Source organism: Lagenorhynchus albirostris, chromosome 19 (genome assembly GCF_949774975.1).
Source record: "Lagenorhynchus albirostris chromosome 19, mLagAlb1.1, whole genome shotgun sequence".
Classification (NCBI taxonomy): Eukaryota; Metazoa; Chordata; class Mammalia; order Artiodactyla; family Delphinidae; genus Lagenorhynchus; species Lagenorhynchus albirostris.
Genome location: NC_083113.1, coordinates 4,820,707 through 4,844,302, shown reverse-complemented (window position 1 = coordinate 4,844,302; position 23,596 = coordinate 4,820,707). Strand labels below are relative to the sequence as shown.

Here is a 23,596-nt window from a genome sequence, read left to right as displayed (position 1 = left end):
GAGGGTGAAGGCAGCGCATTGGGAGATACGGTCCGGGCAGAGCCCCAAGGCTGCAGCCCCCGCCCCCTGACCACAGCTGTCGCCTTTTGTCTTATGACAAGTCCGTAGGAACCTGATCTGAGTAGGCATTAGGAGGAGGTATTTGGGAAGGGACAGTGGTCCGAAGACAATAGCTGCCCCACCCCCAGGGTCTATTTTGGGGGATGTCGTAGAGGGTGACACCGAGGACATCTCTTGAGAAGTACTCGTGGAGGGGGGGTTCTAGGAGCATTCATCATACCCGCTGCCCTCTCCCACCCCAGGTCCCCTCCCCTTTGGCTGGTCATCTGCCCACCTGTCGCCTCCTTTCACCTTCACCCACTGCCATGGAGGGGAGAGGACACATAAGAGCAGCCTTCTGTCCCCAGACCTCATCCTGACCCCTAAATACTAAGACTCCCCAATCTCTGAGATCTCCGAGGCACCCAGGTTGAGAGGCCCCACAAAATCCCCATACCCACAGACCCCAATTTATGAATTCTGAAAAACAGTAACTCCTCATCTCTCCAGATTCTGAGACTCCAACTGTCGAGACTCCCGATTATGCGTGCCCTAAAATCTCGACCCCCTAGGTCTTGACATCCCCTAAATTCTGAAACCTCGGGACTGTGAGACCCCAAAATCTGGATGCATAAACTCAGGGGGCTGATTCATGAAACCCCCAAATATGACATTACAAATTCTAATACCTCCCATCATGAGACATGAGATTCCGCGACCTCAATTCCTAAATCGTCAGATTCTGAGACACTGCCCCAGGAATCATGTCTGTCATCCAAGCCCAGGGACTCCCAGTTTCTGAGATTCCCTCAGACTCAGCCCTCCGAGGTCCTTATATTCTGGGACCCCCAAACCCTGCACTCCCAGCTTCTGTAACCCCCAAGTCCTGATACGTTCCCTTCCATCCCCAGTTCCTCTGGGACCCTTACCTGAGGCTGCGTCTGCAGAGGTTGAGCGGTGGGGCAGTCTTGCTGGGCAGGCTGAAGCACCCCCCCGTTTATAGTGGGAGGCTCAGCCCCGCCCCAGGGAGAGAGGGAGGGGTAGAGAATTCCTTTCCTCACACTCAGAGGCTGCCCTGCCCCCACTCTGGCTCCACTTTCGGGATAGAGGCACCCCCTGGCTGTTCCAAGGCCTCTCCTCCATCCCAAAAGCACTGTCCAGGAACCCGGGCTGGGTCAGGCCACCCTCGGGCTCCACATCTCCCAGATCACACGGCACACTGCTCCGAAGCCCCTTGGAGGACGCTTATTGATGAAAAGGGTACAAGGGACCCCTTCTCGCTCCATGAAGGGGTCCCTTTCTCTGTGTCTCTCTGGGCCTCCACTTCCCATACCCCGTTTCCCTGTCTCTGTCTCTCCTTTGTCTCTGTGACTCTTCGTCTGTGTTTCTCTGTGTGTGTCTGTCTCAGCTTCTCCGTCTCCCCACCTCTGTCTCTGTCCATCTCTCTGTCCCCCCCTCCCCACCCCCATCCCTTTGTCTGCCACCAGGATTCCACCCTGGTGACAACAGGCGCTAAAGCAGGGAAACAGGTGTGTGAGGGGGAGGAGGAGGGGCGGGGGAGGGGGTGTGTCAGGCCCAGAGGACCTCACACTCCCCACCTCCATCGGACACCGATCTTTTTTGGTAGCCCCTCCCCCTTCCCAGCCAATCCACAACCTTGAACTCTAGGGGCTTCCTCACCCCTCCATGCCAGTGTCTGTCTCTCTCCGCATTTCATTCTATGCATTTCTCAGGGGTTGGCTTTGGGGCTCTCTCTCCATCTCTGTCTCTGAGTTCTTCACTCTGCCTGTCTCTGTGCCGCCAGTTTTTCTCTCTGCATTTCCGCGGGTGTCTCTGCGTATCTGCCTCTCTTGATGTCTGGCTATTGGTCTGTGTCTCCAGGTGTCCCTGTGCTTCTCCGTGACTCGGTTTCTGGGTCTTTAGCTCTGTGTCTGTTTTTATCTTTCTAGTTCTTGTGGGGGGGGGCGGGTGTCTCTTTGTATCTGCAGTTCTCCCTCTGTGGGTCCTTATTTCTGTCTCTTCCAGGGCGAGGTCATCTCTGTCTCTCTGTGTATATCTGTCTGTTTCCCCTTTCTGTGCACTTCTTCCCATGAATCTCCGCCTGTTTTTCCTCTCCACGTGGAGACCCAGCTCTGCTCCTGATGTGCGCTGTGGCTTTGGGGGAGCCTGGCCCTCAGTTCTCCCGCCTCTCTCACACCTAAGCGCCCCTGGTAATAGACACACAGCCACTCCCAGCTCAGAGAGAAGCTTTATTCCTCGGGGCCATCCTCAGGGCCAGGGCCAGGGCTGTGCACAGGCCGGCTCAGCCCTCAAACTTTTTCTTGCGGCCTTCCATTCCACTGAGCGCATCGATGTTCTTGCGCCAGTCTCCTACCTCCCGGTTTTCCTGGAGGAATGGGTCAGAGGTTAGGGTGTCTTCCTGGTCTACAGGCTCTCAGATATCCTCCACTTGCCCTCCCGCCTGCTGGGCCATTCTATTCTGGACGCCCATCACACAGTCTAGTTCTGGAATACTTCTTGTCCCCTCAGAAGATCCCTTCCAATTTGCCCCACTTCCTGTCTCCCTGCTGCACTTCTTGTCTCCCTCTTGGACTTCCTGTGTCCTTCCTGCACTTCCTGTCTCCCCTCTGCGTTTCCTGTGTCCCTCCTGCACTTCCTGTCTCCCCTCTGCATTTCCTGTGTCCCTCCTGCACTTCCTGTCTCCCCTCTGCATTTCCTGTGTCCCTCCTGCACTTCCTGTCTTCCTCCTGCACTTCCCGTTTCCCTCTTGGACTTCCTGTCTCCCTCCTGCACTCCTTTTCTCTCACAAACATCCTGCAGACATCATGCACTTCCTGACTCCTTGCCATTTCCATTCTCCCTAATGCACTTCCTGTCTTCCACTTCTACATTCTGTCTTCCTCTTGCATTTCCTGTGCCCCTCCTGTACTTCCTGTGGAAGACCCTTACCAGATACTTCTCCCCACAACTCCAACTGCCACCTGCCCTCAGGCTAGTCCCTAGAATCGCTCACACACACACACCTTCTTCCCTAAGCACCCCCTTTCCTGGACCTGTAGCCACTCACCTTCTCCGTGTCCTCCTTCTTCACCTGCTTGAGGTGGGCCCGCAGGTCTAAGGACTCCTTAGCCCTGGTCCCCAGCAGTGCCTGCATCATGGCATCTGCAGAGATCCGCACTCTACGCAGAGTGGGCCGCTTAAACTTGCCCCGAAGGTCAAAGATCTTCTGGGTCAGATCTGCGATCTGGTAGCAGCCATAAGGAGAGGTGGAGACCCCTCCTTCCACTTCCTCCTTGCCTCACTCTTCCACCCTGCACTTCCCTCCTATCTCGATCCAGGTTCTACCTAGCTTAGGCTCCTACCACCTTCGAGACAAAATCCAAGCTCCCCATCCTGAAATTGGAACCTGATCTGCCCCACCCTCATCTCTGAAAACTACTGACACACCCAGTCCAGCTACATGCATCTCACAGTTCCCTGGCCCACACCTGAACTCACTTACCAACACTTGAGGCTCCAGCCACACATTTTCACAAACATATTTTCCGCTTTCCCACCTCTTGGGTTTTGCATGTGCTGTTCCCTCTGCCTAGAACAGCATTCCCTGACCGTATTGTACTCATCCTTCTGCCCCCTCCCTGCCAGGCTCACAGAGTTGTCCTGGGTCTCCTGGTGTCTAAGCAGCTGCAAGGGTCCAGGCTGAGACCAGAGCCCCAGGCATCACCTCCCATCCTGAAGCGACCCAGACGGCCCAGTGTCTCCCACCTCTGTGATGTTCTTAGTGACTTTCACCTCCACGTCGTATCTCTCCTCATCCACCTTGTCCACGCGGGCGTGGAGCTGTCGGCACAAGTCCTGGTGGAGGAATGCAGTGTGCGTGGTGGGGGGAAGGCTGGGGTTCTGGACTCCTGGGGTCTGAGGGAGGAGGAGCTGGGGACCTGGACATCTGGTCCTGGAGGAGTAGATTGAAGCCAGACCCTGGGGGACTGCGAACAAAGCAGAACTCCAGAGCCAGGTGTTCTGAGAATCTGGACTGGAGTGGGTTGGAGGAACCGACCTCTGGGTTTTGAGATTGTAGGCAGCTGCAGGCCACATTTCTGAACTCCTGAGGGTAAGAATTGGGAGAGTGGACCCGAAGGTCCTGAGCAGAAAGGGGGCATAGTAACTGTACCCCTGAGTCCTAAGGGATGCAAGACCGGACAGTAGGAAACTCAGATGCCGGGCTAGGCAGGAGTCCCTGATTGGAGCCGGTACCTGCAGATCCGCGAAGCCCAGCCCGGCCAGCTCCAGAGGCTGGCACCGCGTGCTCAGAACACGCCCCTTCTCTCCTCGCCGCTCCTCTGCTTCACGCTCCAGCTCCTGTTTCGCAATCTGCAGCATCAGGGTCTGGGGAGGGCACGACGGGTATGGCAGCACAGGTATGGGGATGAGGACAGAGCGGGATAGCCACCCCCGCCGGGCCCCGTCCTCTAATCCCAGGCCTGCTTCCAGAGACCTGAACCCCCAAGGTTGATGTCCATCATTCCAAGGCCCCGCCCCTCCCTTTCAGGGCCTCCCGCCCACCTTCTCTTCCGAAGCCCCACCCAACTTCCAAGCCCCGCCCCCTGAAGACACCTAGGCGCTCTCCCCAGGCGCATCGCACCTTCAGCTGCAGTTTTCTCGAGGCGGAGATCTTAGACTTTTTCTGCCGGGGTGAGACAGAGCAAGGAAGGATGAGCGAGGAGGATCCGAAGGAGGACGCCGGGAGGAGCTTCAGAACCCGCCCCCTCAAGCCGGGTCCAGATTTAGTCCCGCCTCCAACTCCAGCCTTCAGTCTACGGGAAGCCACGCCCCTCATTCCCATCCACCAATGTGCTGTCTCTGGCTACGCACCTCCCCCCACCATCTCGAAGCAATCTCAGTTCCCACGGGCAGCGGGACTCCGCCCATAGGCAAGCTCTCACCAAACAGAGCCCAGACCTCTGATAAACTCCGCCCCTGAAGCGCCTCATCCGCTTGGGCTCCGCCCTCGACCAAAGTCCGGTAAAGGCCCTGGCTCCGCCTCTCCTCCCCCAGCCGCGGGTAACCTAAAATCCGAATCCGGATCCTGCGAAGTCCCGCCCGGCTCCGCCCACCGCGCTGGCCCCGCCCTCACCTTGGCGTGCGGCTCCGTGGCGTAGGCGCGGTAGTTGGCTGAGGAGCGGCGTCGTACAGGGGGTGGCGCGGGAGGCGGGTCCTCCGCCTGGGATTTGGGGAACGGAGCTGAGTTATCACAGGGACCCCCCCCCCCAGTCCCTCTCCATGCAGTCTTCCAGGGCTGCAGCCTCTCGCCCCAGAGCCCTCCCGGCAGCGCCCTCCCCGGCCAGGCGGGTCCAGCCCACGCCGACTCTCACCGCATCGCCGCTCCTGGAGGGAGAGAAACCAGGAAAAGGGGATTAATGGTAGCCCTGGGTCCTGTCCACGCGTGTCCTAAGGGACCCCAGAGGCCCCTCTGACCGACAAGTCCGGCCCGCCAGCTGCCGCTTCTCGGCTCCTCTGGGTCAGATTCCCAGACTCTTACCTCATTCCGATGCCCAGGAGTCCTGTCCCTACCTCCCTTCTCAGGCCTGGAGTCCAACCTCGCAGCTCTCACCCCTCACAGGAACCCGAGGGATCACCCCCCTATCCGCCACTGCCTCGGTTCTCAGGAGTCCCGGTTACCAATTACTCACCGGTCCGCCATGCTGAGTCTCAAGCCAGGGGTTGCGGAAGGCAGAGCAGGGGACAAGGGGCTCTTGGAGGGTCAGTGAGGGGGCGTCCGGAGTGACCTTGAAGGCCCCTGGGGCTTCTGTCTCGTCCGGTCTGCTCAAGCCTCACTGAGGACACTGAGATAAAGGGCGAGGACAGAGACTAAATATATTGCTGCCCCCTCCCCTCCCTGCCCAGGATTCGAGATAACGGGGCGCGTGAGGGCTGGGGCGGGCCATGCTCCAGCTGGATCACCTCTCCATCTTGGCGGCCTGGGAATCCAGCCCCTCCCTCCTCCCACCTAGGAGTCCAGACCCCCAACCTCTCCATCCTCAGACCCCGATGGGTGTCCAGGCCCCCAAAACCCTCCTCCTTCTGACACAGGAGTCCAGGCCCCCAGCCCCTCTTCCCTCTGACACAAGAGTTCGGACCCCAACGTCCTCCTCCCTCAGACCCAGGAGTCTAGGCCCCGCCCCCTCACTAAATTGTAATTCTCCTTGAGGGCTAGAACATTTTTTTACCCTGTTATGGTCAGTTTCAGTGCCCCAAACCTGTTAGCCAATCCATAAATTTTGCTGATTTATTTGAGAATCCAGGTGTGGGGTGCCCAGGCTCTCAGCAGGCAGCACGGAGAAATTCACCCCTAGCCCTCTTGGGAACCCAGAAATCTGGTCTCGAGTCTCTTCTCTTGAACACTCCTGCCCCTCCCCTCTCCCAGCCCTTGGAGACAGACTGAGGGCAGGAAAGACACACGGACACACGGAGAAGAGGATCTGGCTCTCTTTACTTGGACCACCCTAGTGTTGACCAGCCTGTGAGAGGAGACACCCCCAGCCCCTAGTTAGGAATGGGACGCCTGGGGATGAGGGGACCACGCAGAGGGCCTGAGCCCCAGGGCCGGATCTCCAGGCTGGTTTTAGAGTCTTGGGAGTGGAATGTAGAACTCAAGAGAACAATCTAGAATTCTAGGAATAAAATATAGAATCCCAGGAATGGAATCTGAAATTCTAGCGACACCTCTGGCGCTGAGAATGCTGGGAGTATAATTGAGTATTCTAGAGGCGCGTTCTGATTCTAGGACCCGACTTTAAAAGTTAGGGATTGGGGAGTTGGTCTCCGGAGGTACAGTCAGACTCTGGTTTGGGGGTCTGACTCCCTGTGGGTGGAACCAAAGCCTCCAACAGTGAAGCCTGAGACTCTGAGAGCCGTTTGAGGGGTTCAGAGGGTGGGATCCCGCCTTCAAGGGGCTGGGTCAGGTCCTCGGGGGGAGGGTTGGTTGCCTCAAGGGGCGGGGCCAGGACTTCAGGGGGCGGAGTCCCAGATCCCACAGCTGGGTCCTTGTGGCTGGGAGCAGAGTCTCTGGCCTTGTAGAAGCGCGCGAAGGTCTGCGAGCTCCTGGCACCCGGCTGTGGGGCGAATCCAGCCGCCTGTGCTAGCTCCCCGACCCGGGTGGAGAACCCCTGCAGCTGCTCCTGCCGCAGGTCCACTAGGAACCTGGAACCAGGAAGCAGCGTGTTAGGGGACCTGGCTTTCCGCCCCCAGCCTGGAAGTTCCCCGCCCTGCTCTCCGCTGGCTCACTGGGCTAATTCTACAATGAGGCGTCCGCCGGGGGCCACGCAGGCACCGAGCTCAGGGCTGAGAAGATGGACCATCCTGCAGAGAGAAAAAGGGGAGGGCTGAGGCTCAGACTTTTAGGTCCTGAGGGAAGAGGCGGGCTGGGGACCTAGACACTGATTAAGGAGGGTCTGGAGACTTGGATTTCTGGGTCTGAGGGAGGAGGGGTTGGGGGAGGAAAATCTGGGAACCTCCCAGGCCCTCTTACCCACAAGCCACGTAGAGAAGCTGGAACCGTCCCTTGTAGCAGCTCTTGTGGTGGAGGGTCTGGGCAGAACCGAGGGACAGGAAGTGGACAGTGAAGGATTCCGGGACAGGGGCTGCTGGGGAAGGGAAGACTGGCAGGGTTAGGCAAACAGACAAAACTTGGAGATGACTCGCCTTGTCCGTCTTCAAGCCCTTTCTCATCCTTCCTCTTAGGCAGATTCCTGGAAAATTCTGGGAGGATTGGCCTGGCACACAGAGACCCATTTTACAGACCAGGCCACTGAGATTCAAGAGAAGAAAAGAGAGTGGTTGGCCCATGGCCACACAAGACATCCATTCACCCGGGAGGGCCAAGTTAGGGGATGGGTGGAAGGAGGCACGACCAGATTTGGGGGGGAGGGCTCTCCAGCGTTAAGCTGGGACCCAGCTTAACCTTGTTAAAATGTTCTCAGCCTCTTGGACTTCTGCAGGTAGGATGAGAATTCTACTACTGGAATTCAGAATGCTAAGGATGGTGTCAGGATTTAGCAAAGGGAGACAAGCTCAAAGAGAGGAGAGAAAAATAGACCGGATGTCGGGAAGGGGAGGTCACTTGTCCAGGCATTAGGTACCATACCAGTTCATGCTTGGACTTGAAACACCAGGAGCCTGAAGCCCGGGACGGGGGTCCGGGTCCCATTCTCTCCCAGACATGATCACCCGAGCCCCAATTCCCATCTCAAGGAAGAAGGCTGAGTCCGTCGCTTACCAGGCTCCGGGCTTCCATCCGCGTCGCCTTGCACCTGCGCGGGGTCTCCCTGGGTGGCTCTCGGGCGCTCCCAGGCGGCCATCTCTCGGAACAGCTCCGTCACGTTGTGCTGCGTGATCTCGCCCGCGGTCTTTGGGGGAGAAAGGGCGTGGCGGGATGCGGGGCTAGGACCGCGGGGCCGGAATGGCAGGGGAGAGGCTTAGAGTACGCCATCCCCACACTCCCCCACACCCAGAGCTAGCATCTGGCGGGCAAGCTTACACTTCCATACTGGCCCTAGGAAGTAGAGAGGGGGCGCATAGGGGGCGGGGCCTCGCGAACTCGCCTCCAGCCCCAGCACCTCCAGCCTCAAACCTTGATAGGCTGACCGTTGCTGGTCTTCAGGAGGGTCTCGTCGTCCGCTTCGATGCCGAAGGCCACGAAGGGCCCTGTGACGATGTCCCCCCAGTACCCGCGCGCTGCTACACGCTCCCCGCGCTGGGAAATCAGGGAGAGATGAGACGGGTGAGGTCGATGTTGGGGACTCCGACTCCTGGGCCCCCGAAAAGAAGCAGCAGCCAGGGCAGGGAGTGGACTCGTACGTGGCTCAGGAGGCGACCGGACGCCAGGGTCCGGTTGGGCACGTGATAAGCGCTGGAGTCTCTGAGTTCAAAGGCGACTCCTGTGTCCCTCCAGCGCCGGAACTCACTGGTGTGGATGACTCGGGCCTGGAGTGGGGGGATGCAAGAAAAGAGGCCTCAGTGAATCTGGTATATGGATCCCAGGATCTCCTCCCAAAGACCCAGCACTGAGGGCCTCTGGCACCCTTTTCCTTCAGACCCAGGATTCGGGGCCCCCAACCGCTGCTTCCTCAAGCCGCAGCCCCTCCTCCTACACACCCAGGACTGGAGACCCCAGGCCCCTCCTCCCAGCCCTCACCCCGCGATCGTGCAGCTTCATGTGCAGGTCCCAGTCGCTGACACCGCGCCGGGCGTCGTACCGGGAGCCCAGGTAGTGGCGCAGCCTCGAGTCCCACAGGCGGCTCATGGGGAAAGCCTCGGGCCCCTTCTCCCCTCCGGCCCAGAAACGAAACACGGCCTCCAGGGCGTCGCGCTCGCGGAACTGCACGACCAGGCCCGCGTGGAGAGAGAACGAGAGAGAGGCGGCTTCTCTTACCTGATCCTCCCTTCCCTCCCAGGGCGTGGGAACGATTCTCTTTTTTCTCAGATGAAGAAACTGAGGCTCCAAGAGTAGAAGCCACCCCCAGGGCCATATCCCACTGTGGGAGCCGGGGAGCCCTCAGCTCTATCCATCAACGCAAACCCTTTTGGACTGCTTATCCCCATTCTTCCCACCGCCACCCGGATCCACGCCGGTGACGGTCGCAGGCCGGGCGGCGGCACCTTGAGGGCGCCCAGGCTGAGCCAGGGCAGCTGCTCCGCCAGGCGATCGGGCTCCGGGACGAGGCGAGCCAGGCGGTCGGCCTGGGTGCGCACGAAGGCGGCCACAGAGGGGCGCAGCAGTGCGTTCCCCCACACCTCTAGGAAGGTCTCGCTCCTCTCTGCGGGGAGGGGGGAGAAAATTAGAGGAGGGGGCAGAGGAGTGAGCCCAGAAATGAGACCCGTGCGGATGACGCATACCCACTTTATAGTGATCTTCTTATTCCATAGTCGTGTAATCAGCACAACGGACGCAGGCAAACTCCCTACCCACCCGAATAGCTAGAACACGAAGAATAACTTACACCCCACCTAGGTCTCCTCGCCTATTCCTTCCCACCCCCTGCAGGTAACCCCAATCCTGAATTTCATGTTTGTTTCCCTTGCCTTAAAAATGGAAAAGTTTTATATAGATATAGATGGAGATGAAGATTTATGTGTGTTAAAGTGTTGAATATTTTCATTTTAGTTAAGAATCTTATAAAAGGGACTTCCCTGGTGGCGCAGTGGATAAGACTCCGGCGCTCCCAATGCAGGCGGCCCGGGTTCGATCCCTGGTCAGGGAACTAGATCCTACATGCATGCTGCAACTAAGAGTTCGCCTGCCGCAACTAAGGTCACACAGCAAACAGAGTCAGAATTTGAATACAGCCTGCCTGAGTCTACACTCTGCTCTAGGCACTAAACTGAAGATTTTGTTACTGGGAAATAATCATTTCCCACCCAAATCCTCCTTCTCCCCCTCCTCCTTATAATCTTACTTCCAAGGCCGCTTCCTCCACGCAGATTCCCTGGGGTGCCCACCTCTAACTAAGGGAGACTCAGGACTCAGGCTTTGGGCAGGACTGAGCTCAGCTCAGCCAAACCCTCCCCACATCTGGGGGACTCACTACCTCTCAGGAAGCCCTTTGATCTCTTTTGGGCTTCTCCCTCGTTAAGAGGTTTTGAATGCTTACACTGTGTCATGCACAGTTCTGAGAGTTTTACGTTGCTTTTCTCCTGGAATTCCCTAAATGATTCTAGGAAGTATTATCTTTTATCCCCATTTCAAAGGTGGGAAAAGCTGAGGCTCTAAGGCTACCAAACAAGTGAGCAAGTGATGAAATAGGGAACAATGTCCAAAATGTTTAACCGCACCCTTGAAATGCCAGAATTCCTGCAGGGAGGGGGAAGGAGCTGGGGGCCAGATTGCCGGGTATTTGCTGACCTTGCAACCCCATCTTCTCAGGATCCTCCAGGGCTAGGCTGAAAATCAGCATGTGTCGGGCTACAGCTTCCATATTATTCTCCAGCACATAAAACTGGAAGGATGGACAGGGAAAAATGATTGTGAGACCTGTGTTCCTGGCCCCTAGGAGACCCTGGAGTGGGAAACCTCAGCCCCCTCCTTCCACAGGACCCAGGAGACCTGTACACCAGCCCCACTCCTTTAAACACAGGAGTGTGGGCACTCAGAACCCTCCTCTCCATCACTACTCAGGAGACTTGATCCTTAGGCTTTTCCTCTCACTTCAACCCAGGAGTCCCCAACACCAGCCCCTTCCCTCCTCAGGACCTAGGAGTCTGGGTCCCCAGCTCCCTCCTCCCTCAAGGACTCAGGAATCTGTGCTCTTATCTTCATCCTCCTCCTTCCAGGACCCCATAATCCCAGCTTACACGGAACCTCCTTCGAGGCCAGAGAGCCGCCCGGGTCAGGGTCCGTAGCAGGTGTCGCCCATCCACGGAGCCCAACAGCAGCACATTTAGCTCGGGGGTCCCGTGCTCTGTATCGGCCTGTGAGTCTGGGTCCACAGGAGGACCTGACAAGACGACAGCGGGCTGGGGTTGGTGGCCTGGAGAACGCCCCCTGCAGCCACCCCCCACACGATGAACTACAACTCCCAGCAGGACTTGCACCCCGGGCCTTGTTTTTTTGGTTTTTTTTTGCGGTACGCGGGCTTCTCACTGTTGTGGCCTCTCCCATTGCGGAGCACAGGCTCCGGACGCGCAGGCTCAGCGGCCATGGCTCACGGGACCAGCCGCTCCGCGGCATGTGGGATCCTCCCGGACCGGGGCACGAACCCGTGTGCCCTGCATCGGCAGGCGGACTCTCAACCACTGCGCCACGAGGAAAGCCCTGGCCTTGGTTTTAAAAGGAGCTGTGCCTCTAAGCATTCTGGGACTCGTAGTTCGCAGAGGTATCTAGGCTGTCCACTGGAGGGCGCCCCCCGCCCTTGGAGCCTCAGAGAACGTTAGCGCCAGAACGTTAGTGTCTGCCAGGCTGTGAAAGTAGCCGCTGTGTCGGATGATTTGTAGTCCTGTGTGGGCGACTCACTCTCAGCCTGCAGGTCAACCGCCGGGGACAGGCCCCACCAGGACACAGAGCCGAAGCCAGTGCCCGAGCCCGCTGGTGTGGTCATCTCCCTGCGGGACAAACAACCCGGGAATCCCCAAATATCGTGTCTGCATTGCCCACCCATTCCCCTCTCACCTCCGCTGACTTCTCGCCCCTTTCACAGCCCCCTCACCTTTATCCTTCTAAATAACCCGAGACGTCCCCTCCCTCCCCTCTCGGTGCGGCGCTGGGATCCGAAGGTCCCTACACAACTGCTGCCCATAGTCCCCGCCCTTTTCAATCAGTCGGCCAATAGGAGTGTGCGGGCTGGCACCACCGCCATCAACTGACCAATGAGAGCGAGGGAGACCTGCCCGTTGCAAACTTTTAGCCAATGGGAGCGCTAAGGGTTTGTGGGAGCGGTGGGCGAGAGGACGCGGTTGTCATGACGACGGCGCTGAAGGGGAAGGGGCGGGGCCGGAAGAGGCTGGGGCGGAGCTGGGGGCGATCCAAATTTCTGGAAGCTGGAGGCCTGGGCCGATTCAAATTTAGAACGGAACAGAATCTTGATCAACCCAAATTAAACTGAGGTGGCTTAGACCATAAACTATAGACCTCTGTGGCCCCATTTCCCCTCACACCCTGGCTCTATCACACAGGGCTTCTCTCCAGGTGAGAAAAACACAGCGAAGTACTGAGGCCAGCTAGCACTGGCTCCGGTTGCTACATTTTCAGGAATTTTATGACCTGGTTTTACACACAATCATTACTAAAAATTAAACTTTTTACTAAAAATTAAATTCCAATAAAATACATTAAAATAAAAGTAATCATACTCAAAACTCATCACTTCCTACTTTATTATATTTTACAATTATTGATGGTCTTAAGGTTATTTACGGCTATTGTACCTGTAAGAAGGAAATGCTATTTTCATGCGATAGTTTAAAAAATGAAGTTGGCAAACTAGGACCATGGGCTGTCTATTTTTGTAAATAAAGTTTTATTAGAACAAGGGCCAGGATTAGGATAAGGCAGAGAGGTCCAAGTGAAGGGTCAGATCCTGTCTTTAAATTTTTTAAAAAATATTGCATTAAAATACTTTCTATCTTGATTACTGGGTGTGTTGGTTTTGGTGACTTTGTTTTTGTTTTGGCTTTGCCTTAAATTTTGGGACCCTTGTTCTACTCTGGGAAATACTATAGGATGGTGTGGTAGTAGGCATCTCTTCTCAACTCTATATTCAGACTTCACATCGGTGGCTTGAAATCAGCCACAGTGACAGTATTTACACCATGGAAGGGGGCAAGCTACACAACAGGGCTTCAGAGAGATGGTAACAGCACACCTCAGGAACCACACCAAGTCCTCTGTTGTCTCCAGGTCTATATGGCTTGTGTTGTTGTTTATTTATTATTTATTTATTTATTTACTTGGCTGAGCCAGGTCTTAGTTGTGGCACGCAGGATCTTTTTTTTTTTTTTTTTCAGTTGCAGCACATGGCATCTTTTAGTTGCGGCATGTGAGATCTAGTTCCCTGACCAGGGATCGAACCTGGGCACCCTGCCTTGGGAGCATTGGGAGTGCGGAGTCTTAGCTACTGAACCACCAGGGAAGTCCCTTTATGGCTTGTGTTGCTCCTTCTAACATCCTCCCCTTCTCCCCCTGGAAAACTCCAAATCCTTCTAACCTTAGCCAGGGATCTTCCTGATTTCTGCTCCTGCTTTTTCAGCAGATGGCCACTGTAGTCTACCCTGTGACTCCCAGTACTTTATATCTGGGGTTGAGGACGCTTGAGAATGTGGCTTTTGGTGCCAGCCATGGCTGGGTTTACACCTTGTCCTGTCACTTGCTGGCTGAGAGAACTCGGCCAGGTGACTTAACCTGTCTGTGAGTTCCACAAGGGCAGGGACTCCAGCGAGACACATCTCCAGATCATCCCCAGCACCCAGCCCAGGGCACAGCACCCAAGGAGCCTCGGTTCTCTGTCCCCTCTCCTCACCCTGCTACATGAACTTAGCCAAGTCAGTCACCCTCTCTGCCTCAGTGTCATGTTCTGTAAAATGGGAAAGGTAACATGCAACTAGCAGGAGTGTGGTGGGTTGAAAGAAGGTCCACCTGCCTGCTGAGGACAGTTCTGGTTAGTGGGAAGGAAATGAAGGCTGAGTTTTCAGCAACCCTCCAGGAGTGGGCCAGCCAACCTGGGCCCCTCCTGAGTCAGCCTTCAGCCCACTAGAGCCCCAGATCCTGACTTTCTCCAGTGAGGCTTAATGTCTTTTATCTTCATCACCGCCACTCTCCACAACGTTTCCTCCACGGAGGAGCCAGAGTAATCTGAAATGTGAACCAAGCCATGCCACTTCCCTCTAAAACCCTACTGAGGTTTCTCACTGCAGGTAGATACAATCCCAGTTCCTTAGCTTCACCTCCTAGTTCCTGTGTGATCTGGCTCTTGGCTGTGTCTCTTACGTCATGTCCCCACCTCCACCCCCATACATCCACCCTGATGCTCCTCTCCAGCCACACTGGCCTCCTGGCTCTTTTGAGAATACATCAAGCCTGTTCTTGCCCCCAGGGCCTTTGCAAGGAACTTGGGGTTCCTTCTGTATGGAATTCTCTTCCCCCTCATCTTTGTGTGTGTGTGTTAAAATACACACAATACGAAGCTTACAATTAATGATGTTTAGTACATTCACAGTATTGTGCAACCATCACCACTATCTAGTTCCAGAAATTGCTCATCATGCCATAAGGAGACCCCATACTCATTAATCAGTCCCTCCTCATTTATCCCTCTCCCTAGTCCCTGAAAACCACTAGTCTACTTTTTTCTTCTCTGTGGATTTGCCTATTCTAGATACTTCATATAGTTGGAATCATACAATATGTGGCCTTTTATGTCTGGTTAAAATCGTGTTTTCAAGGTTCATCTATGCTATAGCATGAATCAGTTACTTCATTCCTTTTTGTGACTGGATCATATTCCATCGTATTTCCCCTTCATCTTTGGAAGCCTCATGCCTTCTTGTCATTCATATCACAGCCTAAACACTACTTCTTCAGAGAAGCTGTCCCTGACAACCCTTTTTAAATGATCTGAGCCCTTACTGGTTTCCTTCCCAGTTTGGTCGCCACTTGTAATGGTTTTATACTTCTCATTTGTCTGCTTACTTGTGGAGACATAGACCCAGGGATCCCAATGTCATCATCTAACTCAGAACAGATTCAACCCCAGGATTTAGAGAAGGACTTCCTGGATGTATGATCCCGAGCAGGTCATGTTAATTCCCTGAAGCACAGTTTCCTCATTTGTCAACTGGGAATAATAATCGTGTCTATTTAATGAGGTTGCTGTGAGGATTATTATCAAAAGTAGCAGCAGTAATAGTAATAACATACACATAGTACTGTCGTTATAAAGATGCCCCCCACTCACTCACACATGAGAAATTATTGCATTCCTTTGGAGGAAATTTTTAAATTTCATGGACCTCAAAACCTAGGTAACTGATCAGATTTCCCTTTTCCCATTGGCTACCAGGAAGCTCAGGGGTAAGTTCTGCCCCTTTCCTTAGCACATGGCAGTACTTGTTGGCTCATTTTCCACTTTACCTGATGCTCAGAGAGCTCTCTTGCCAAATGTCATGGACCTTTGTCCGTCACCTGAAATCCTGTCTGGGATGAGATGGGGGAGAAGCCAATAACATGATCAACTTTCCTAGACACAGACTGAGAGAAAGAATTTGCTGCAAAAAGAATGAGGTGTAGCTGGAACTACTGTGTCTCCCTGAGGAAATCTTGCCCTTTCTCTCATTCTCTGGGGATTTTATTCCTAGACGCTGCATATCTACTTTGTTTCCTTGATGACAATAAGTTGCTTGGAAGTAAAGTCTGGATTTGCATCTATTTCGGGGTCCCGAGCTTCCAACAGAAGCTGGCATACAGAGGGCCTCAGGGAATATAGAAAGGATGGATGATGCAAGGAAGAAAGAAAGGGAGGGAGGGAAATATGGGTACGAAAATCTATGTAAATCATGGGTGAGGGAGCAGATAAATTCATGAATAACTAAGTGAATTCTCATTGACTCCTCACAGCAAATGTACAGTAGGTGTTAGTATTATCATGATTTTTTTCAGGTGAGGAAGCTGAAGCTTGGAGGGGTGAGTGAATGAATAAGTGATGGAGTGAATGGGAGAGTGAGTGGGTGAAAGGATGGATGGATGAGTGGGTGGGTGAGTTTCCGTGTGTGTTTCCAGGATAGGCAGCCCTATCCCTGCCCTTGTGTGGTCCCACCCCTGGAGGGTCCCTCCTGCGTTCCCAGTCTTCACCCCTACCCACCTCCATCAAGGAGCACCGGTCCAGGCCAGCAAAGTTGCTGAGTATTTATTTGGTCCCAGGAGCGGTGCAGGAATCAGACCGGGGACAGGACTGGGTGATACTGTGCAGGAAAAGGGATACTGGGAGCCAAGGGGATAGTAGGCTGGGATCACTGATTGTCAAAGCAGAGGGCGAGACCCTGGGATGGCGGGAGACCAGACTGCTCTCCTCCTCCCCCAGGGGTCCCTGGGGCTTTGGGGCATGTGCCATATTGGGGGAGTTGGCAGGTTATCATGATTGGCATAATGGGGATGGGGAGAAGGCAGGAATGGGTAGAGTGGGGGGGCGGTGTTAGCGTTCAGAGAAGGCTTATAGGTGGGCATGGACGTGGCTTTGGACAGGAGTCTGGGGTCAGGGGCTTGAGGGTGGGTATCAGGGTGCTGGCGGTGGCCTCGCTCGGTCAGGGGGCCGCAGCGAGTGCCACTGGGCGATGGGCCGCCGGGGGTTGGCCAGCATGTCTGCCCAGTGCCGCAGCCCAGCGCCCCCGGCCGCTGCCCCTACGGCCACCCTCCCGATGGCCTCGTTCTTGCCCAGCTTGTCATAGTCCAGCACAGTCAGCTCCACCTGAACCTTCTGAGGTGGGCAGAGGAGGAAGAAGAGACAGAGAGTGGGGTAAGGAGGTAATGTGAGGGACTCAGATTTCATTGCTAAGGAGACCCTCTCCCTCACAACCCTCATTCTGAGGGGTCTTCCTAGGCCCCTGGGCTAAGGCTTCATCTGGAGCTTGGACCGGGGGAGGGGATAAACTCTCAGGACCCCGTTGCTCAGGGGTTGTTAGGAGGCCCCTTAGGGTCAGCCTCCTAAGGGGGGCAAATCTTCAAGACTTTGAAGTGGGTGGAGGGGCCGGGCCTTAGGGTTGTGGGGAAGTCTCTTTTTCTCAGTAACCAGAGCTCCTGAGGGCAACGGGCACCCTGGTCTTGCTTGGGGGTGGGGCTTCCTGGTCCTCATGGGAGAAACTGAGATTGAGAACACAATCAGACCCCCAAGACCTGGCTTCTCAGGGTTGCTAAGGAGTCTCCCTTCCCTTAGCAACGGGGGTTTCTAAGGGCCTGGGACTCCGGGGTAAGGGCTGCTCTGGCAGGGGCTATGGGCAGGTCTGAGCTCACCTGGACCTGGTCACAGGGCACCTCGAAGCTGAAGGCCTCGTTGTAATAGGGGTTCAGAGTATTCTTCTTGATGGTCGTTTTCTTCTTCCGCACCTTTTTGCCACCCTGCAGCAGGTGGACCTTGACATACGGATCTGGGGAGAGGGAGGAGGAATCTTATAACCCCACCACTCTGGTGAGTCCAAAGGGATCAGATTGAGGGGAATGCATGAGACTCTTCTTTGGAACAACACAGAGACAGCCCATGGACCCCTCAGGTCTCCCTTTCTCTGTGCCCAAATAGAATCTAAATCCTCCATGACAGCCGGGATCCCCCTCTCCCCTATGAGACCCTCGGGGCCCAGACACTGCCAGAACCTTAGCCAGAGAACCTCCCCCGCCCATCATCACCATTTGCTTGCTTCCCACACACCTGACAGCCCTGCTACATCCATCTTCTTCAGGTTTTTAGCCTCCAGGACGATGACGGTGAGCTTCCCGGCCGTGGGGACATAGCGGAGGGAGAAGCAGATGTCACCTAGTTTCTCCTGCTAAAAGATGGAGAGGGACTCATCACCAGAACCGGGGCTCCGCATCCAACCCCTCTGCGATTTTTCTTCCCTCCCCCTCGTGTTGAAATGGTATGGTCCAGAGTTAAGACCCGGGTGGTACAATCCGAGGGGGACTGCCGAGGGGAGGCGTTGATCCACCAGGATAGACCTGGGAGCTACTCTTCTGCAGCAGGTGGAAGTGCCGTAGCCCAGAGGATCGCGGAGGCCTGTGATCTGATTGGCCCGGGGTTGAGGTGGGCGGGGCCAGATATGGGGGCGTGGCCACGCGTGCTCACCTCCTCCCGAGGAGCCGCCTGCAGCTCCCGCCAGGCCAGCACTGGCCGCCCCAAGTCCACGGAGCTCATGGGGACCCGCACCTCCCCAATGGAGTCGTTGCGGGAGAAGCGGTCGAAGTCGTATACTGCCATGACCAGTACCCTGCCCCCTAGCTCCACGTAGGGGACCTGGGGGAAGGGGGACGCAAAGAAAGCACACGGTGAGAGTAGGAAGTGGGACACAGCACATCCAGGTGGAAGGCGATGAGTGGGGGCAGCGAGGGTCCCAAGGAACAGTTAGGGGAGTGCCTATGGACCCCAAATGGGACAGCTCAAGGACCAACGAAGCAGTCCAGGGGCCAGTAGTGCCCCCCAAAGGGACAACGCAGGGTCCAGTGGAATAGTCCCCAGAGCTGGTAGCTGCCACCAGTAAAAGCCGAAGATATCGGTCCCAAGTGTTTCAGAGACTGGGGACAGGCTGCCGGGCATAAAGCACTGAGGCCACGAGCTCACCTTGAAGGCAAAGTTCTCCCCAAAGTGTGGGTTCAGCGTCTGCCGATGCACCCTGGTCTCGTGCCGCCTCCGTTTGTCTGGCAGCAGGTAAACCCGCACGTAGGGGTCAGAGGAGCCACCTAGGTCCAAGGCTGCCAATCCCTCAGCTTGCACGATGCCCACCAGCAGCTGTACAGTGATAAGGGGACCCTAGTCTTAGCTTCCCTTCCAGAGCTTCCTCCAAGAAGGGGCTAGAACCCCTGGGACCCTCCCCTCCAAAGCATCTCCCCTCCTCCACACCCACCTGGCCACTCTGGAAATCATAATCCAGTGAGTACTGTAGTCGTCCTAGTTCATGCTTCTCTGCCACCTGCTGCCCTGGCCCAGATGGTGTCGGCTCCAGCTCCTCCACTTCTGGCTGCACCTTAGAGAGCCAGGGGCAAGGGCAGGTGAACTCTTCCCCTGATAGTGATATCCACCCAGGCGCAGAAGCCAAAGGAGACTCACAGATCCCTCCAGCTATACCTGAACACTTGCAAGCTAAGCAGAGTCGGTGTTTGATTAGTGATGTCTGCCACAGGTGGGACTAGCCATGGCAACACAGTGTGGTACATCTGTCAGTGTTTTATTAGTGATGCCTGCTACCGGTGGGGCATAGACGTGATGACACACATGCAGTGTGCTTGTCATGACTAGACTAGAAAAACAAGCACTGACAGTGTCTCATTGCCTACAGGATGGATGCAGATTTTAGTTCACACTTTAATGGATGTATTGGGATGATTGTCCAAACTGCCACATTGATCAGTGATCTTGGACAGAAAATATGGAGGAAAAATGGCATATTTAGTGTGTATTTGCCATTCTAAACTAGAACAACAAAGTCAGAAAACTTCTTAACCTAAGCCACCGATTTTCAAAATGCAATGTGAATCAGAATTCCCCTGAGTAGTGTGGCAAAATGCCTTCACTTCAGAGATTCTGATTCAGTAGGTCTGGCACAAGATCCAGAATTTGCATTTCAACAAGTACCTGAACTGATTCTGATGCTGATGGTCTTTGGAGTCACTGGCTTAGGGGAGAGGGATGAAGACTGGATACCAGGGCCCTAAAGGACACCCCTTAAGGGTAATAATTTTAACAGCTATTTGTTGAAAAGGGAGGTAAGGAAATACTAGTTATGGTCCACAAACTTGAGGCTCAGAGACAAACAGTGAATTTCCCAAGGTCACAGAGCCGGTTGCTCTGGGTTGGAAACCTAGGACTCTGGCTCCCAGGAGAGTCTCATTCCACTCTGCATTCAGAGGCCCAGTGCTCAGATACCTGCACCTGTAGCTTTCCACGCCAACGACGTCTTCCAACTCGCGTTTGCTTCAACCTCTCAAGGCTGCCATACAGCCTCCTCCTTTGTCTCCTTGCCCCAGACCTGTCCTCCACAAGGGTTCCAGGGGATTCATCCTAAAGCCCATGTGACCTTGTGCCTCTCCCACTCAAAACTTCTGTGGCTCCCAATCACCTTCATTACATGGGTACTGCTGAGCTCTCCAGAAACCTCACCCTAGAGCACAGGATATCTGTATGTTATACCCCAGCTATTGTGAAGAATGACTCTTTGTTCTCCAAATATCCCTCAGAATCAGGATTCCAGGCCTCAACACATGCTCCTCCTTTGAGGTAGAATGTCCTTCTCTCTGCTCTCAGTTAATTCTGAGTTCCTCTGGGTCTCAACACAGAAGTCACCTCCTCCAGGAAGCCTTCTCAGACCGCCTAGGCTGTCAGGTGGTTTCTCTGTGCTCCCATATGCCCTGTACTGCCTCTAATGTGGCACATACCACCCTGTAGTTTGAATGTCTATATGAGCATCTGACTTCCCCATCAGGCTGGAGGTTCTTGTGAATGTCTGGTCTATCTCCAGGTCCCCAGGTCCAGGTTAGGGCTAGACACACAAGGGAGATGAGCAAACACAGCGGGTGTAAGAGGGATGGAGCAGGGACTGAGGCTGCTGGGCCATTGAGAGGAGTAAGGGTGAAGGAAGGAGCAGGGCTGAGGGGCTGGGCCATGCCACACCTTGTCTATGTAACTCCGGCCCAGCTCCTTCACTTCCTGAAGGTGGACCTGGGCTTGAGCCTGGCTCTTCTTGCCCATCCGCCTCCGACAACGCTTCCGGTAGAGACAGAAACAGCAGCTGAAGACGAGGAGGCCTGAGACCAGCACGATGGTGGCCAGAGCCCAGGGGGGCACTGCAGAGGACATGGAAACAGCAAACATTGAGGCCCTGAGAGACAAGCAGGCTGATTCATTCTGTATGACACGTGTCAGCTGAAATCCTGGCCTTGTTTTCCCTCCAGCCATTTCCATTCCATTTTATTCCCATGTTTTCCTTCCAACTGGTCTCACATATAAAACTATTTGAAGACCTAAGGCAGGCTGACACCATCTAGATTTTCTTGCCTATTAGGATTAGTTCCACCTCCTCTTCTACTCCCATTCTAATCTTTTTGCTCAACCGCTGTGTTTTAGAAGGCTTAACCCTTCTCTGGGCCTCAGTCTCCCTCTTTAAAAGAAGGGAGAGGTGGACCTTCCAATTCACCAATCCACAGTTCCATTCCATTCCACACCCCTTGATTTGGTTCCTGATTTTCTCACAAACCTGTTCCTTTTTCATTTCATTTAGATTCCAATCCAGGATGCCGACTATAATCTCACCCGTATTTTCCAGCCCGCCAGCCTGAATTCACCCGTTCGAACCCCGCCCCTGGGAATCCTAGCCTGGCTTTCCCTCCGCTCCACCCCGGGTTTCGCTCACCAGGGCCGTGGCTGATGCGACTCGAGTCAGGAGGCGTGTCGGTCGCTGGAGGCCCCGGTGTTGGGGGCTCCGGGAACATGGCGGCGGGGTCTTACTGTTCTTTCTGCGGAGGCACCCAAATGCTCTAGTCCCCCCACACCCACCCCGTGCATCCGTCGAGCCATCCGAACAACAAAGAACTCCAACTCCCATCGGCACCCTGGGCCGTATGGTCCCGTATGGGAACCTGCCAACCGCCGCGAGGCATGCTGGGGGTTGTTGTTTCAGCCTTCCTGCGACGGAGGGCGAGGGCTGGGGGTGGATTCCAGGACCAAGTCTCATCCCAAGGGACGCCCCCTCCCTCCAAGGCCTCCAGGAATCCAATCCCGCTGACTTCTGTCCCTTCCTTGCCCTTCCCCGGGGCCTGAACCGGAAGTGGGCGAGGGCGGGCGTGGGAACCAGCGCACCGGGTTGCCCAGAGCAACGGCTGGCTCCACGAGGGCGGGGTGAAGGTAGCGCTGGTTGCCCCGGCAACGGCCTGTTGCCAGGACAACGGGCGGGGCTGACGCACAGAAGCCGAGTCCCAGAGGCGCAAGCCGGTTCGGTTCCCCGTCCCACCTGGGACCTCAGACCCGGATACCCCTGACAAGCGAAGATGGGGAGGACGCGGCCTTGCCCGTGCGTCTGTCCACGCGCCCAAGGCTGGCTCCTCCCTCCACATCTGGCCCTGGGAGTGAAGACTCAGGCTGCCCTCCCTCTCCCACTCTTGCGGGGAATGTGAGGGGCGGGCGGCTGCCCTGCTGCCTTGGCTGGGCCACCACATCCTTTTCAGCCTGTTTGTCTCTTCCGCGCACCCTGAGCTCTGTCTTCACACCTGTCCTCGTGACCGCCTCGGCCTCCATTCCTCTCTCGACCCCACATCGAGGTCCGTCTCCCCGTCGGCTTCTCGCCGCTCCTCCGTCTGGGTTGTCTGGCCTCTGCCTGTTGTCTGATCTCAGTCTACCGGGGTCTCGCACCCTCTTCCACTGCCTGCTCCTCCCTTCCCTCTGGCTCTTTGTCTCCACAACTGTCTCTAAATCCCATTCTCCCTATTTCAGGCTCCAGCCCTCCCACTCCATCTGCTGGTCTCTCCCAGTGTCCCCGCCACCACACACACACACACACGCGCGCACATACACACACCATCTCTCTAGGGATGGAAATGAGGATGGGGCTTAGGGAGGGGGTTCCAGTGGCTCCTACCTGCTCGGTGGCTAGACAGGACCCTCCCGAGAGATACCGAGGCGCCGGCCCCGCCCGGACCCCGCCCCGGCACGCGTGTGGCTGGCGCTGTCCTGGGTGCTGATCGCGGAGCGCTGTGGGGCGGGGGCTCAGCCGAACGGAGCCGGCCCGGGGTGTGTATGTGCCCGTGTGCGTGTGTGTAAGCGTGTATATGTGTGTGAGAGAAAGCCTGAGAGTGTGTATGTGTGTGTGCGCGTGCGTGTTCGGAAGGTGGAGAACCCCGCCCCGGCCCTCGTCCCGCCCCAGCCTGGAACCACCAGGGCGCCCACGGATATTTATCCTGGTCCCAAGGATTTCTGCCTTCTAGTCCAGCCACCGGGCATACAGACCCCTTCTCCCCACCCCAGACCCCGGGACTGTCCATAGAACCAGGCTCCAGGATATCGGGTTCTAGGACCCAGAAGACCCTCTCCGGAGACCCAGCTATTCAGATATCCAGACAGGAGACTAAGCGTGAAATTCTCCAGCAAATCCGATAAAGACTTCACTCCACCCTCTAAGTTCCCCTAAGGCCGTGCCCAGAAGGCAAGCCCCCGTGCTCCCAGCTCCAGGGAAGCGAGTCCACACTGCCCAGACCCTAGACCTACAGCCTTCTTGGAGAGACTCAACTGTCCAAACCTACATTTTTCAGGTGCAAATTGTGAGTCCCTCTAGTTTCCTCCCTAGGACATTGGCCTCAGTACCTAAACGTCAGGAACCCACC

At 55.7% G+C, this 23,596-nt stretch overlaps 3 protein-coding genes across 11 annotated transcripts; all 3 read right to left on the bottom strand.

Moving 5' to 3' along the window:
• Window positions 1–2,275: 2,275 nt before the first annotated feature.
• Window positions 2,276–6,011, bottom strand: TNNI3 (troponin I3, cardiac type). Of its 2 annotated transcripts, XM_060131320.1 has the most exons (8): window positions 5,730–6,011; window positions 5,412–5,424; window positions 5,174–5,260; window positions 4,682–4,723; window positions 4,294–4,425; window positions 3,805–3,894; window positions 3,107–3,283; window positions 2,276–2,425 (listed from the first exon to the last, which is right to left on the bottom strand). In XM_060131320.1, the coding sequence occupies exons 1-8, from the start codon at window positions 5,738–5,740 to the stop codon at window positions 2,342–2,344; spliced, it is 636 nt and encodes a 211-aa protein (XP_059987303.1). In that variant the 5' UTR covers window positions 5,741–6,011; the 3' UTR covers window positions 2,276–2,341. The 2 variants fall into 2 exon arrangements, with proteins under 2 accessions (XP_059987303.1, XP_059987302.1); XM_060131319.1 differs by lacking the exons at window positions 5,174–5,260; window positions 5,412–5,424; window positions 5,730–6,011 and having other exon boundaries at window positions 4,682–4,882.
• A 231-nt stretch (window positions 6,012–6,242) lies between these two features.
• DNAAF3 (dynein axonemal assembly factor 3) lies at window positions 6,243–12,307 on the bottom strand. 5 transcript variants are annotated; one of them, XM_060131198.1, is made up of 13 exons: window positions 12,240–12,307; window positions 12,047–12,135; window positions 11,389–11,531; window positions 10,940–11,033; window positions 9,697–9,854; window positions 9,233–9,415; window positions 8,896–9,021; window positions 8,683–8,791; window positions 8,315–8,444; window positions 7,741–7,846; window positions 7,568–7,626; window positions 7,324–7,398; window positions 6,243–7,239 (listed from the first exon to the last, which is right to left on the bottom strand). In XM_060131198.1, exons 2-13 carry the CDS (start codon window positions 12,129–12,131, stop codon window positions 6,840–6,842), a joined length of 1,668 nt encoding a protein of 555 aa, XP_059987181.1. In that variant the 5' UTR covers window positions 12,132–12,135; window positions 12,240–12,307; the 3' UTR covers window positions 6,243–6,839. The 5 variants fall into 5 exon arrangements, with proteins under 5 accessions (XP_059987181.1, XP_059987182.1, XP_059987183.1 ...); XM_060131199.1 differs by lacking the exon at window positions 7,741–7,846 and having other exon boundaries at window positions 7,568–7,682; window positions 8,669–8,791; XM_060131200.1 differs by lacking the exon at window positions 7,741–7,846 and having other exon boundaries at window positions 7,568–7,679; window positions 8,669–8,791.
• A 4,108-nt stretch (window positions 12,308–16,415) lies between these two features.
• On the bottom strand, window positions 16,416–23,224 carry SYT5 (synaptotagmin 5). 4 transcript variants are annotated; one of them, XM_060131277.1, is made up of 9 exons: window positions 22,855–23,224; window positions 21,634–21,736; window positions 20,895–21,067; window positions 19,132–19,251; window positions 18,849–19,016; window positions 18,357–18,524; window positions 17,943–18,060; window positions 17,531–17,664; window positions 16,416–16,997 (listed from the first exon to the last, which is right to left on the bottom strand). In XM_060131277.1, exons 2-9 carry the CDS (start codon window positions 21,710–21,712, stop codon window positions 16,797–16,799), a joined length of 1,161 nt encoding a protein of 386 aa, XP_059987260.1. In that variant the 5' UTR covers window positions 21,713–21,736; window positions 22,855–23,224; the 3' UTR covers window positions 16,416–16,796. The 4 variants fall into 4 exon arrangements, with proteins under 4 accessions (XP_059987260.1, XP_059987259.1, XP_059987261.1 ...); XM_060131276.1 differs by having other exon boundaries at window positions 21,634–21,757; window positions 22,855–23,223; XM_060131278.1 differs by lacking the exon at window positions 22,855–23,224 and adding an exon at window positions 22,487–22,839.
• Window positions 23,225–23,596: the final 372 nt, after the last annotated feature.

Excerpts from the sequence above, each read along its gene's own strand:
- TNNI3 (XM_060131319.1), bottom strand. The coding sequence starts at position 4,882 with ATGGGAATGAGGGGCGTGGCTTCCCGTAGACTGAAGGCTGGAGTTGGA. Across the intron at positions 3,895-4,293 it reads TGGGCTTCGCGGATCTGCAG|GACTTGTGCCGACAGCTCCA; the intron begins GTACCGGCTCCA and ends TTCCTCCACCAG. Across the intron at positions 3,284-3,804 it reads TCACTAAGAACATCACAGAG|ATCGCAGATCTGACCCAGAA; the intron begins GTGGGAGACACT and ends GGCTGCTACCAG.
- DNAAF3 (XM_060131196.1), bottom strand. The coding sequence starts at position 12,131 with ATGACCACACCAGCGGGCTCGGGCACTGGCTTCGGCTCTGTGTCCTGG. Across the intron at positions 11,532-12,046 it reads GGTTGACCTGCAGGCTGAGA|GTCCTCCTGTGGACCCAGAC; the intron begins GTGAGTCGCCCA and ends TCGTCTTGTCAG. Across the intron at positions 7,847-8,314 it reads GGATGGAAGCCCGGAGCCTG|TGGCCTGGTCTGTAAAATGG; the intron begins GTAAGCGACGGA and ends CTTGAATCTCAG.
- SYT5 (XM_060131277.1), bottom strand. The coding sequence starts at position 21,712 with ATGTTCCCGGAGCCCCCAACACCGGGGCCTCCAGCGACCGACACGCCT. Across the intron at positions 21,068-21,633 it reads TCGCATCAGCCACGGCCCTG|TGCCCCCCTGGGCTCTGGCC; the intron begins GTGAGCGAAACC and ends TGTCCTCTGCAG. Across the intron at positions 18,525-18,848 it reads GGGAGAACTTTGCCTTCAAG|GTCCCCTACGTGGAGCTAGG; the intron begins GTGAGCTCGTGG and ends CCCTTCCCCCAG.